Source organism: Monopterus albus, unplaced genomic scaffold, assembly GCF_001952655.1.
Source record: "Monopterus albus unplaced genomic scaffold, M_albus_1.0 scaffold108.1, whole genome shotgun sequence".
Lineage (NCBI taxonomy): Eukaryota > Metazoa > Chordata > Actinopteri > Synbranchiformes > Synbranchidae > Monopterus > Monopterus albus.
In genome coordinates, this window is record NW_018127988.1 from 400499 (window position 1) to 413874 (window position 13376).

The window sequence follows — 13376 nt, forward strand, 5'->3', positions numbered from 1 at the left end:
CCCAGGGACTGCAAGAAGGCCGGTTACTCTCCACTGCCATTCGGCCCGTAGGCACAAACGGCACAGATTTGCTACTTTTAACAATTTGTACAGGCTAGCTAACTAATTCTGTTCTGTTGCTGTAGACAGTTCAGCTAATTTAGCTAGTTACCTAATTATTAAAGTGACCCAATATTTGAGAGAGATGGTCAAAAAGGTTGCACATGTTTCGACACGTCGCTAACTTTAAAAGTCACAAATTTAACTGCTACTTATTTTACTGATCTTACTTATTTTTCTGCTATTGACTTCAATTTCTTATTATGGAAAATAGCAGCCAAACTCTTTGGTGTTACTCCTAATGCTTGGAACTATTTGACAATCCCATGATCCACCATTACTGTTAAAAACGGTACTTATAGAGCCAATAGAGATGTCGTCACTCTCCTTCTTAACCACCCTGAGAGGACGCAGCTAGATCCTGGTCTGATGCACAGACAGCACTTGTTAGTAGGGCTAATTCATTGCTGATTTCAGTCTTTTAATAGGATGTGTTGAGAAAAACACAAATAAAGAACATGACTAGGTTTATGACCGCTCAGCCTGGTTTTATATCTGCATTTACAACAGGTAGGGGAAGGGGATTAACGATGCCTGACTAGAAAAACTCGACGTGCATCTCTGTGTCTCACCTGACCGTCGATCTTAAGATAACCCGTCTGCTTCATGATCTCCTGCAGTTTCTGGTCAATCTCTGCACTATGGGGACAAACACACAATAATGCACAATGTCAGGGAGCATGAAGTTTGTTTCAGTGTGAAACGTCGACTGCATGATGAGAAGCACAGCGAGACTTCTGACTCACAAATGGAATCTAGTGTGGGTATTTTTGTACGTCCTTCACCCACACTTTCTACATGTGGATCTGTTATGTGTAACATAACCAGCTCTGCTGTAAATGATCCTTCATGCTGCTCACTCACTATCATGCATGTTTGGCAATACAGAAACAGACACACACTAGAACAGCATGGCAAATGTGTGTGTGTGCTCATGTGACCATCTTGAGAGTGTAAATAAAATCGCTGAGTCTCCATCTTTTACATCCGTACTCCTTGTTTGAACTGAAAAAACATGCTGCACCCTGAGTCGGTATCAGTGCACGACATGTGTCCACACGTTCATTTTCAAACCACAAAGTTAGAATTGCCTAACTTGTATTATATGTGAACGCTAATAGTACTTACTCACTTAACAAACCACCCCATGAAAGTTTATAACTTTTAGAAGAAAAATGTATGAAATTTTTTTTTTTTTTTTTAAACAACCATCTTGGACCACCATCTGAGTCGTGCTTCATAGAGCACAACAAAGAAGCATTACATACTGACACTAAAATCCTGATTGCACATAGATGAGTGAAAACAGTTTCTGTTTTTGACTAAGTTTTCACATACTTCTCTAGGCTCTTCTGTAGGCCGTACGGGGGTGTGGGCAGGGTGAGCATGTGTCGCGGGCGGCTGGAATAGGGGTGGTGCTGAGGCGAGCTTTCTGAAGATGAAGAACGGCTGCCTCCATCGTTGGCCAGTGGCAGCTGGAGCGCTGGGGCAGGGGAGGGGGGGAAACATGACACATCAGACACAGACAGGAGGCTGGGGGACAGAATGATGTACTTTACAACAGTGGCCGGAGGGTGTAAGATTGTGTTCATGCATTCACTGACTCAGTTCTTTTAGTGATTTCAAGCTCTTATGCACCAATAAATTTGGTATTTATTAGCTTTGATGAACAATTATCAGTCTTCTTAAAAAATCCCCAAATCTGGACTTCAGATTGTTTTACACTAGCGTCTGCAATCTATTCTACCTTGTGCAGTACCAACTGAAAATGTTGTTAAAACAAACAGGATGGTTATCTGAGAGAAAAAGCAACACCATTCTCAGGCACAGAGAGACAGCACAGGCTCAGCCCACAGCTTGGGAGGTACAGTTAAAGGATGTGGATATCCACAGGCTGTTTTAAAGAAAAGCTACAGGTTTTTCACAGATCCAGAGCACTGGTTGTAATAGCTGCGACAGCACTGTGCTCGCTGAAGAGGCTGGTTAGAGTTGAGGATGCAGCAACATTAATCAACATATGACCAACAGTGAGACAAGCCCGAGCAGTCAGTCAATCATACAGGTTGTATGATTGTTTTAGCAATGTCACCATTTCCCCCAGATTTCAGCAATTACTGGTGAGTACAGTGTTATCATAACCAATACTGTTGGGTAGAACAATGAAAATAAAACTCAAGTATTAATAAACAGCACTTTGCCACTAAATCTGATATTACTTACTGATAAATATAAATGACTTCATAACTCTGGATACCAAATTGACAGTTGCAAGCCCAATTCACAACTGACTGACACTGAAACTTCTAACCTCATATAAACACAGGTGTAAATCATGCTTTAAAGGGCATATTAAAACTCTGCTGGCCTTGTAATATCAGGTGTATGTGCATGGACATATTTTCAAACAGAGATGCGAAAGAATTTCAAGATAATAATCTAAAGTAGTATTAGCACAGACCTGTTGTGCAACCAGATGCTCAGACAGGAAGTCAGCGGGTATAACAACAGACTATAAATGACTATGAACATGAATTAAGACTTCAGATCCCTGATTACAAGTTTAAAGTCCCTGTCGTACTAGCAAGAGGATAACACAACTGTTGTCATGATCATAACTATTACTGTTTTTGTAGTAGCAGGCTGGCAACTACTCTGAAAGTGCCAGCGGGCGTTTGTATCCATAAGTCACCTGTGGATGGTTCAGCCTGTAAAGGGGAGAGTCAGTCAGTAAAGGGGAGGAGGGGTTAGTGTGGAATGGAAGGAAGACTCAGGCAGTCTTTGGCACAAATCACAGCTCCATAGTTCGGCTGGCTCCAGATGGACGGGTGGGAGGATGGATGGGCAGACAGACCGAGGAGAGAGGGAGACACACAAAGATACTTGCAGGCACTGCTGCACTGCTTCCTGCTCACACAGTGCTGCTGCTCAAGGAAGGATGAAGGGGGATACCAGAAGATAAATAACAAACAACATTAAACAGTCCAATGCGAGAGACAGACAGTGAGAGAAACTCGGCCAAAACTGCATAGCACAGACTAAGCTGGAAGTCAGACAGTCGGTCAGATCAACTCAGACAGGAAGGAAAGTCTTCAGTCGGTGGCACACACACAGAGAGAGAGAGAGAGAGAGAGAGAGACAGAGAGAGAGAGAGCCAGTGTGTTCACAGCACTCCTGCAGACAGACCAGTGGGGATGCTGGATTAGAGACTGTGTCAAACAAAACACAACCCAAAACATCGTGCCGTGCAGAAAAGCCACATGCACCGTGATTCTCTGCCTCCAGCTAAATGAAGGTTAATCACCTGACACACGTATACACACACTGTGAGCATCAACACACACACACCAACTCTGCTCTGCCACTGGTACAGACACACACACACACACACACAGAGATAGAGGAGAAGGGATGGAAAGATGGAAAGATGTGATTTCAGGGGAGATGTAAATGACTGCTAGGCTAAAACCTCAGTCTTGGTCAGGGACTGGTTTCAAAAACACATATTAAACTTTTAGCCCTCAGTGAGATACAGTGAGACATTGAAAGAAGGTGTGTGTGTGTGTGTGCGTGCGTGCAGGGAGGATGTTTGAAATTAATGAAAACATGAGTCAACAGACTTAAACGTTGTGCCTATTCCACAGTGTGTATGAAACTAAACTACACTTGGTCAACTGGTATGAATACAAGTTACTGTTTCGTACATGTTACTAAAAGATCATCTGATTAGTTGGACCGAAATTCAATATGCACCTGGTTTCATTAGAGAAAGTTAAATGTCCTTTCATAAACATTACGAAAGCTACATATAATGTTTATTTTCAAAAAAAAAAAAAAAAAAGACTGGTGAAAAAGAAGGGAACTGCCTCTGTTTTTCAAAGTCAATAATGCTCCCTGATGGGTTTATGAGTCGTGTGAACTTGAAAAAAAATGTATCAGGTGGAGGATAAAGGAGGATGAAGGGGGAAGAGATTTGAGGTGACATGGGGGACACAGATTGGGGGGGGGGGCAAGGGCGTGATGGATTGAATGATACCTGCACGCTGGGAAGGGGCTGGAGCAGGACTGAGCTGGATCACGATGACTAAACAGAGGAAAGAAAATATACACATGCACGCACATTACAACACTGTACTGAGATGATCACATGCACACGCACGCATACACTGCATTTCATGACAAAAAATAACTCACTTGTTCTATTCACACATAAACAAAAGACACAAATCTGAGCGGTGTGTGCTATAGGAGAAAGCTGGTGTTGTTCTAAATGGTTCTTATTGTCAAAAATGTATGTTACAACTTTCCAACCCTGTCTGTGGCACAGACACACTAATACACTCTGATGGTCAGCGTTTATAGAGTGTTAATGTGCATCTTCTCCATGAGGTTCTCAGGTTTACATGTAACACATTACTTGAACGTGAATGAACCATAACCCCTTGCTTCACCTTTTGTATAACCTAAATGAGTGCACAACAGTTCTGTGAGCATTGCTTGGTTTTGCTGCAGTAAAACACTATGGATCTATTTATTGTTCTTTCTGGGGGGTTTTTGGTGAAATTTGTTGACAATAAGAAACAAAAGAGTCCACCTACTTTTCCTTTACCCCATTCACACGCAGACAGCTAATTTTACTTCACAACAGAACAGAAAAGGTTTGTAGTCTCAAATGTCACATGAATGAAAAATGTGACGATCTGTGAGAAACACATCTTTGTACAGTCAGTGGGTGAATTGATGCTAGGGGTTTTAAGAGTTCACTATGTGACACTGCTAAGATAATAGAGCTGTCGGCCCCCGTGACAGTATTGGTCTCGGGGTATTATGTCTGGCAGGAGCTTACATACTTTCCCGCTGAACTAGCCGGGCTGCTTTCTTTAATTTTTTTTGTTACTGCTTCACCACTTCTCACAACTTGATAGTACCTGAAAACTCTGAAGGGTTTTATTCAGTGGCTCTGCAGCAGACTGGCATGTTACCATTATAAGTCATGTGGAAACTGTGTTTACAGCATAACGCCAAAGGCTGTTAACGTATGGCGAACGTTAGCTGTACCCGATAGCTTTGCAGAAATTAGCGTCTGTTTCGTCAAGGGTCAAAATGGCAGTGAAAACTCACTCTGCCGCAAGAGTCAGAAGCAAATACACTGCTTCTCAAGTAGTATATAACTACACAGAAGCCGAAGACAAACGACACGTCTATAATATTTCATAAGCATACTGAAAACTGTAACAAATTGTCAGACTAAGGCTGGGCCTGCCACCGAGTATCACTGAGACTGCTAGCTTCTTAGCCTAGCATGTTTGACAGGACAGAATCAACACAGATTTCGAGAGGGGACCACCAGCGAGATATTTCATGACAGCACTTCAGTTTTTAAAAATTTGGTTTTACTCAGTGTAAAAACTGTCGCAGTTGTTAAGGAAGCGATCTGTCACTAAAACAAACCGACCAAAGCCGAGTCGGTGTTTGTTTATGTAGCTAGCCTGTTAGCATGTAGCAGGATAACACCCCCGCTCCTTCCCTCCCTCCCTCCGCCTCTTCGATCTTTCCCCCTGCTGTTCTGGCCGTTGCCGACTCCCCGGTTCTCCCCGGTGAACACTCACTCGGCCTCGGACGTGATCGCTGCGGACTCATGTCGATGTTGAGGTCTATTCTCCGTCGAGCTTCTTCATTCTCCTGCTTTAGTTTCTCCTCGATTCGCGACAGCCTCTGTTCCAGCGACGACATCTTGAAAAATTGAGCACCATGTAGTTCCCAGCAGAGCTCTCGACTCCCCTCTCTGGCAGGCAGGCAGGACCAGCAGTGCACTCACTCACTCACTGACTGACTGACTGACTGACTGGACACACACACACTGCAGTAATGTGATCATCCACTTTTGTCCACATGTACCTTTATCACATCCATATTACACAGTCATACCTGCACAATCACTAATTCACATTTACTCATTTATACAGGTGGAGCTATAAAGGAGCCAACGGGGCACCTGTCTTCAGAAGAGTCCAGAAATGCTGAGAAATTACTCTTGATCTTGAAAGTGCAGTTGACTAACAATCTCAACACAGGGTCTCCTTGCTCATTGTCTTGTCCTGGAACTTCATTATCACAGGGTCCTCAACAGAAGTTGGGTACCACTTTCTGATGAGGACCCTGTGGGTAGAATTTATAAAGGATATGTAGGTTGTAATTAATGGATTTATTCATGGTTAATAAATCATTTACTCTGGCTTTATCAGACATATCAAACAGACAATCATTTAGTCTATTTTATTTAATGCTTATTTGCACAGTGACAAGTATGTATAGAGGAGGAGGATTTTCTGCAACCTGGCAACCCAAAAGATGTTTGTATTAATGGTTTACAAGTGATCTATAAAGCATTAACAGAGCCATTAGTTGCAGTTTATAACCCTTTCATACAGGGTGCCCTATCAGAAAGTGGTGCAAAGACTGACTGCTCAACTACCGAGAAACTGTCAACACTAAAGCTTTTTTTGAGCATCGTTTGGACTTACTATCCACATTGAAAGGGGCCGACTAAATGCTTTTTTAAAACTTAAAAGAATACTCTGTATTTTGGACTGCGGTTGGACAAAACAAGTGACCTAAAATGTCACTTTGAGTTCTGGGAAACTGTGAGGGGCTTTTAAAAAAAAAAAAAATCAATTAGAGTTACTGGGTCAAAGAGCCTAAGTGGTGTATATAGTAAAACAATCAAGAACAAAACATTTTCACAAGTTGATTAATCAATTAGTCAATCAACAAGAAATTAATTGACAAACCTTTTGCTTAACAATTCAGTTAAATCATTTGTGACAAAAAAAACTGTTCTTTGGTGCCAGGTTCTCATATGTCAGGATTTTCTGCTTTTCCGTTTTATTATATAGTGACAGTTTCATAGATATTACTTTATATTTTCAAAAAGGACATTTTGACATGTCACAATATGTAAATAAAAATCGGTGGTCTTCAGTTACAAATTCATCCTGTTTGTACGCTGTTCTTTATTACAGAAGAACACTACACATGCACATTCAGAGCCACTGTACCGGAGTCAAATTCCTCGTGTGTTCACCACATCTGGCCAATGAAGCCGATTCTGATCTCGGAATTCTTTCACTGAAATGCATTTTAAGTATTATTTCTATTTTATATCACTTTCCCTCCTCTTACCTCTAAATAATTTCTCTCATGCCCATGACAACAATGAACAGACATAATATTCACTCCAGGTTTTCTTTATAAAATAAGTCCACTTATACGCTCACATGGTTTTGTATTGTCATACACAAGTAAAATCCACACCATCAAACATCCAGCTTCTCAATCTTTGTATGCAGAAATGGTAGTGTTACAGAAGGTTATACCACTGGCTCCTTTTAACATTTATCTATGTTTTTAACACATCTGCTTCCCTAAACTGATATTGTTCATTAAGAAATGAACATAAAGATACAGCAACTGCTTCTATTGTGGAAAAGTGACTAGAGAGGTTGGCTTTGCTTCTGATACCACCCAGATCTTTCAAAAAAAGATTTCTGTCAGTTTGATGCAAACAATGACCGAGGGTAGATTTTAACCTGTGAGTAGATGAAGTTCTTAAAAACAGTCACTGAAATAATTGTTAGAGCCAGTGCTCAAAGAGTTTAGGGTCAGATATTTTAGTCCTGGAGGGAAAATACTTGTTTCATAGTCACAAAACTCTGATAGCACGTGTTTAAAAGTGGATGAATGAGCCCACAGTGGTCTGTGACTTATACACAGTCTTAGTGTTCGGATTTCTTTTCAATTTAAAATGTACAAACCTGCCTGCCACATACTGTACAGTAGCTTGTATACTAACGCTCATGTATGTGTGCATCTGCTACAAATGTTAAAAAAAATTACATATAATACCTAAATATCCAATTAAAAAAACAACAACTTATGCGAGTATTGAGTAAAATGTTCAGGACTCTTTACAAATTGCTGCTGTAACATCTGTCACATAAATTGAAATCTAAGCAGCACAAATGTTAATAAGGAGTCGGTGGACATCCCATGAAAAGCCATCGCAGCTAAGTAAAACAGTGGTTCTTTACCCCATATTTAACTCATAATTTTTTCTAGCATCAGTCATCAACATACGACTGCTGGAAAAGCTTTCATTCTGAACATCGCTGATTCCACTCTGACAAGCAAGTCCTCTTTTATAAAAACACAGTTGAGAGTATTTCTGCAGTCTGCCGTGTCACTCTTCCTGCTGCTGAATACAAAAGTGTCACAAAATAAAAACATTTTCTGTGGATCAAATACTAGTACAAATGTAAGGCATTGGTATGAGAGGCCACTGAACATCCTCCTAAACAGTCAACAGTACAAAGAGCTCGTCCTCTTGCAGCTGCGCACGTGACTACAATGATACAAAAGAGGACGGGAGGAGGCATTTCAAAGGCTAATGTCTGCAAGATCCACAAGTCACTGGTGTGTCATACAATGACAGGAGTGGGGGGCTTCATTTATCCTTCATTCATGGTAAAACAGCTGTTTGTCCCAGCTTATTTTCCTGACATCGAGCTTTAAAACCCTACACACACACCAACATACAAACACAAAACACAGACCGACTTCCTGTGGTCTCTCCACACATTCACAGTGTAGTTATCGGCAGACAAACAGTCAGTGGACAGTCGGTAGGGGCCTTTGGTCCACTCTGACAAAAACTGTCATGACGACTTCAAAAATCAAACATTGTTCGAGGTCTGCGAGCCCGCAGCCCACTAGCAGAGGTCAGAGACATAGTCAAAATCCCGGAAGCTGTCCTGCTCTTTGCGGGAGAGCATGCGAGGCTCACGTGGAGGCGTGAGCGTCGGAGGTTCGGTGGTGAACTCCTCATCAAAGTTACTGACGTCTTCTTTGTTGCCAATGGAGGGGATGAAGGGAGGGGGCACCTTCCTTTGCAGCAACGCCTCCCAATCCATATTCTGGAGAGAGATGGAGGGGGAAAAAAAAAGATGAGAAATGCTTCATAAGGTGAACTCTCAAGACAACATCAACAGTTTCTTTAACCTTGTGCCGGCACACAGCTGCTCTTCCTCACAGATGTCAAAACACTGCACATAAGTGTACTTACTTTGAAAAATGGTTGCTTCTTCACCTCGTCTGCATCCTTTTCACCCGAGCCCAGTCTTCGCTCTGGGTTCCTCCTTAACAGCTGCTCGTAAAAATACAAAGACACACAAATAAGAAATTGTAAGTGGACAGTGTAGTAAACATGGCCTCTGTGACTGAGTGTTTTTATTTATTGGTGAAAAAGTGTTTCATTTACTTTATTGTTTATGGGTGATGAAAGTCAGCAAGAGGGTGAGGAGAGAGAGAGAGAGAGAGAGAGAGAGAGAGAGAGAGAGAGAGAGAGTGTGAGTGAGTGAGTGAGAGACAGAGAGAGAGAGAGAGAGAGAGTGAGAGAGTGAGAGAGTGTGTGTGTGTGTGTGTGTGTGTGTGTGTGTGTGTGTATGTGTATCCGTACCCTCCTCATGATGCCAATGGCCTCTGTTGAGAGGAAGCGTGGGTAGCGGACTTCATCATTCACAATGCTGTCAAACACCTCCTCCTCATCATCCCCCGGGAACGGAGACTAGACACATGCACAAGAAATGCACAAGTCAACCACAGTGAACGTGTCATGTGACATACAGATATACATCCAGTCCTCTTTGTGCAGGTATGTAAGAAAATAAATAAAGCATCTAAAAGTGAAGAAATTCAGACTTTGACTCCACGAAAATGTTATGTTCATAACCAATCAGGTGAAATCTTCATGATGTTATACATATACTCTCATTTAGCTGGGGCTCAAACCCGGAACCTTCTAGCTGTTTTGGTTAGATGTACACTAGTTTGTAATTGGAAGTGTTCACAGCAAACACTGTTAAGGGTAGTTCCAGAAGATTTCACAGTCTGGACGTGATCAAATTCTTCCTTCACATCTCCAGTACACACACTGTGTCAGCTACAAGCTCTCCTGCGAAAGCACAGTGTCACATCAGATGAATGTGATATCAACCTAACAAGTCCGATGTGTGTTCACACGAACACTCAGGCAGCCATCACCCCACGGACGCTGCAGGAGCTTTGTGTATGCCGACATGTATTAGTTCTCACCTCTCCCACCAACATTTCATAGATGAGGACCCCCAGCCCCCACCAGTCTACTGCTCTGGTGTAGGATGTGTCTGTGAGGACCTCTGGGGCCAAAAACTCTGGAGTCCCGCAGAATGTGCTGGTTCGGTCCCCATAACCCATTCCTACAGACAGAGTCAGAGAGATAAACTGGTTGTGGCTGAATGTTTTGAGGACTATCATGCAGGAGGCAAACTGCAGTAAGATGCAACATGAGAAATAAAAACAAGCCCATCTGTCAGTGACATCCATATCTACCTTCTTTACACAGCCCAAAGTCAGCGATCTTCACATAACCATCTGTGTCTAGCAGCAGGTTATCAAGCTTGAGGTCTCTGGAAGAGATGGAAGGTGAAAAGATGGAGGTGAGAATCCGTCTCTTTACACACTACACAGCAGAGAATATGCACACAATTCAAAAGAGATGCAAAAAAAAAAAATCTAATCAAGAGCTCAAGAAATATTTAATGGGAAGTGAGTTCACAGGAACAATCCAAGTATTTAAGAAGATTTATTCTATAAAATCTCTTGAAAACCACAGAACTTAGTGGAGGTGTTTCAGTGTTTGAGGTTGGAGTGGGTCAGTTTTCTATGCGTGTATTTTTTGACACCCTGACTATGAGGTTTGTGTCATTTGCACTCACCTGTATACAATCTTATGGTCATGAAGAAACTGAAGTCCAAGAACCACGCAGGCTGCATAGAACCTGAAGTCAAACCAAAGGCACAGTATTACACAGCTGCACTACTGGAGAACAAAATCTGAGTCACACAACAACAACAACAACAACATTACCTACTGTCCAATGGCTGACAAACATTCCTCACCCTACTACTGCTATAGTACAGACGTATCTTCACTGCCAGAGTTGTAGGCCATTGGCTTGGCCATCTACACAGAAAATGATTCTGGACACAACTGATATTTTATATAAATTCAAAATCCAGATTTTCATACTTTTTACTCATAAACCTCTAATAACCAACACATTTTTTGACCACTTAGAAACAACTTGTGAATACAACACTGACACATCATCACCTTTTAAGCTGTTTCACAAACACTTGCTTATTTACGATCCCGCATTGATGAAGTAATGTCTTCATTAATTTGGAGTTGCGTTTCTGTCCACCCAATGAATGTAAGGCCAACATTCACTCTCTTTTAAATCTGTTTTTGGTCTCTATAAATTTCTGGGCAAAAACATCACGCTCTTCAGATGCTAAATGCTATACCATGATCATCAGCTAGCTGCTAACTGTGTCTGTTGCTGAGCAGGTAGTGTACAGTGGGTTTATAACAGGGGTTTTCAAACTGCGGTGAGCTGAGCCTTCCCTTAGAGGAGATCGTGAAAACAGCCCCAAAATTACCTTTATCATCACTGATGGTGTAGCCTACTGCATGTTCAACTCAGCCATAACATTGGCTTCCAACAACAAATGTAAACATGCTTTAAGGAGACACTTTTGCAACACAATTCTACTCTCAAGGACTATTACACATCGATTTCTCAAAAAAAAAACAACAACAACAAAACATACATACAATGTACTGTATATTTATTAGGATTAATAAGCATGTTTGTCACTGTAACTTCAAAAATTTTTCCATTTTGTCTTTCTCTAAAACACATAAACAAGTTACGTACATGGCTCGCGGCTCTGTGAAGACGTCTGTGTGGATGTGCATCATCAAGTCGCCTCCTGCTGTGTACTCCATAACAAAACAGACATGCTCTGGTGTCTGGAAGCACGCAAACAGATTGACCAGGAAGGGATGGTGTGACACGTTCACGGTCTCAAAGATGCGCTTCTCGCACATCAGACTGGAGAGGGGAGGGCAGAAGAGATGGAAAGGAGGAAGAGGACAAAGACGCAAAAGAAAGAGGAGGAGAGTAAGGATGGAGGGAAGTAAGACAGAGGTGTAGGAATGTGAGAAAGGAGAAGGTGAGAAGCAGAAAAAGATGGGAGGATGCAGAAGATAAGAGAAAAACGAGGGATTGAGATTAGAGAAGAAAAATGAGAAACGTTTGCACATCATTAGACAGTGTATCTTTTTTGTCAATGCAGCAACCACACAGCCCACAGATGAACTGTAATCATGGTGACTGAAGGCAAAGCAGCACAGATTAATGGTGTGTACATTTTATTGGAGATCCAGGCTACAAAGCAGCAACCAATCACACAAACACAGGAACGCACTGAGCAGCAACCTCAGAGTCACAAACCTTTCCACCTCATCCCGAGCTACGATATCTCCTTTCTTCAGGGCTTTGATAGCGTACATCGTGCCCGTCTTCTTGTACTCTGACAGCAACACCTGGGAACAGACAGATACAGTGTGGGAAAAACTGACCTTGTTTCATTCTTGAACACAGACAAAAAGTAGAAGTGAAACTGAGGCCTTGTAGATGTTCATGTTTACTCATTTAATGAAGAGTAGTCACAACTTTAGGATGTTACAGTAAGGTATGAATTAAATGATTTAAACCTGAAAGTTGAACTTACTGTTCTTGTTTAAATTACAGCTGTTTAAGACTTTTCAGAAGTATATGAAGTATGTATAAAACAAGAATTTTCTGTTATATTTTTAGCTCCTACAGTGATGACACTGCATATTAGTTAAAAAGTCCCATTAAAGAAAATAGAAAGAGCTCATTAAATGCAGAACAGTGAGAGTATTTACTCAATATGTGTACAAATACAGGCATTTAATGGCATAAAATCACAAAAGCACTTCTTACAAATGTTCTTGTATGTACAGATTTCTGGTTAGAATGTAATGATTGTGTCCGTTTTTGCTTTCTCATTTTTTTCTAGAAGTCAGTCAGCATAAACCTCCTGATGCTGTTTGAGCAACACAATGCAAACCAAAGGAGCTGCCAGCTTTTGTGTGCAGGTTTAAATGCCTACATTTGAACATGTATTGATCATATTATATTCAGGAATCCCCCTCCTGTGCTCTCTTTCCATTGTTTTTGGTGGATTCTGTATAAATTCTTTTTTAAAGAAGACCAAATGTAAAACTATACCTTCCCAAAATGACCCCTGCCCAGCACAGCAATCAGTCTAAAGTCCTGGAGGGACAGGGGGCCTTTCTTCTGCTTACTGTA

The 13376-nt window shown here is 41.5% G+C and overlaps 2 protein-coding genes across 4 annotated transcripts in view; both read right to left on the minus strand.

Moving 5' to 3' along the window:
• The window catches only part of map2k7 (mitogen-activated protein kinase kinase 7), a 19616-nt gene extending 13667 nt beyond the window's left edge, over window positions 1-5949 (minus strand). The window contains exons 1-4 of one of the 2 annotated variants that reach the window (XM_020610972.1): window positions 5706-5949; window positions 4133-4180; window positions 1438-1582; window positions 672-738 (exon numbers count right to left, since the gene is read on the minus strand). In XM_020610972.1, coding sequence (XP_020466628.1) covers window positions 672-738; window positions 1438-1582; window positions 4133-4180; window positions 5706-5829 — 384 coding nt within the window. In that variant the 5' untranslated portion in view covers window positions 5830-5949. The remainder of the gene's footprint in view (window positions 1-671; window positions 739-1437; window positions 1583-4132; window positions 4181-5705) is intronic. The other variant, XM_020610973.1, reaches the window with a different exon arrangement.
• Window positions 5950-7986: 2037 nt separating this feature from the next.
• Window positions 7987-13376, minus strand: part of pkn1a (protein kinase N1a) — a 43842-nt gene continuing 38452 nt past the window's right edge. For both annotated transcript variants that reach the window (XM_020611002.1, XM_020611001.1), the window contains exons 15-23: window positions 13296-13371; window positions 12492-12583; window positions 11913-12089; window positions 10908-10970; window positions 10522-10598; window positions 10246-10388; window positions 9611-9718; window positions 9218-9298; window positions 7987-9068 (exon numbers count right to left, since the gene is read on the minus strand). In XM_020611002.1, coding sequence (XP_020466658.1) covers window positions 8865-9068; window positions 9218-9298; window positions 9611-9718; window positions 10246-10388; window positions 10522-10598; window positions 10908-10970; window positions 11913-12089; window positions 12492-12583; window positions 13296-13371 — 1021 coding nt within the window. In that variant the 3' untranslated portion in view covers window positions 7987-8864. The remainder of the gene's footprint in view (window positions 9069-9217; window positions 9299-9610; window positions 9719-10245; window positions 10389-10521; window positions 10599-10907; window positions 10971-11912; window positions 12090-12491; window positions 12584-13295; window positions 13372-13376) is intronic.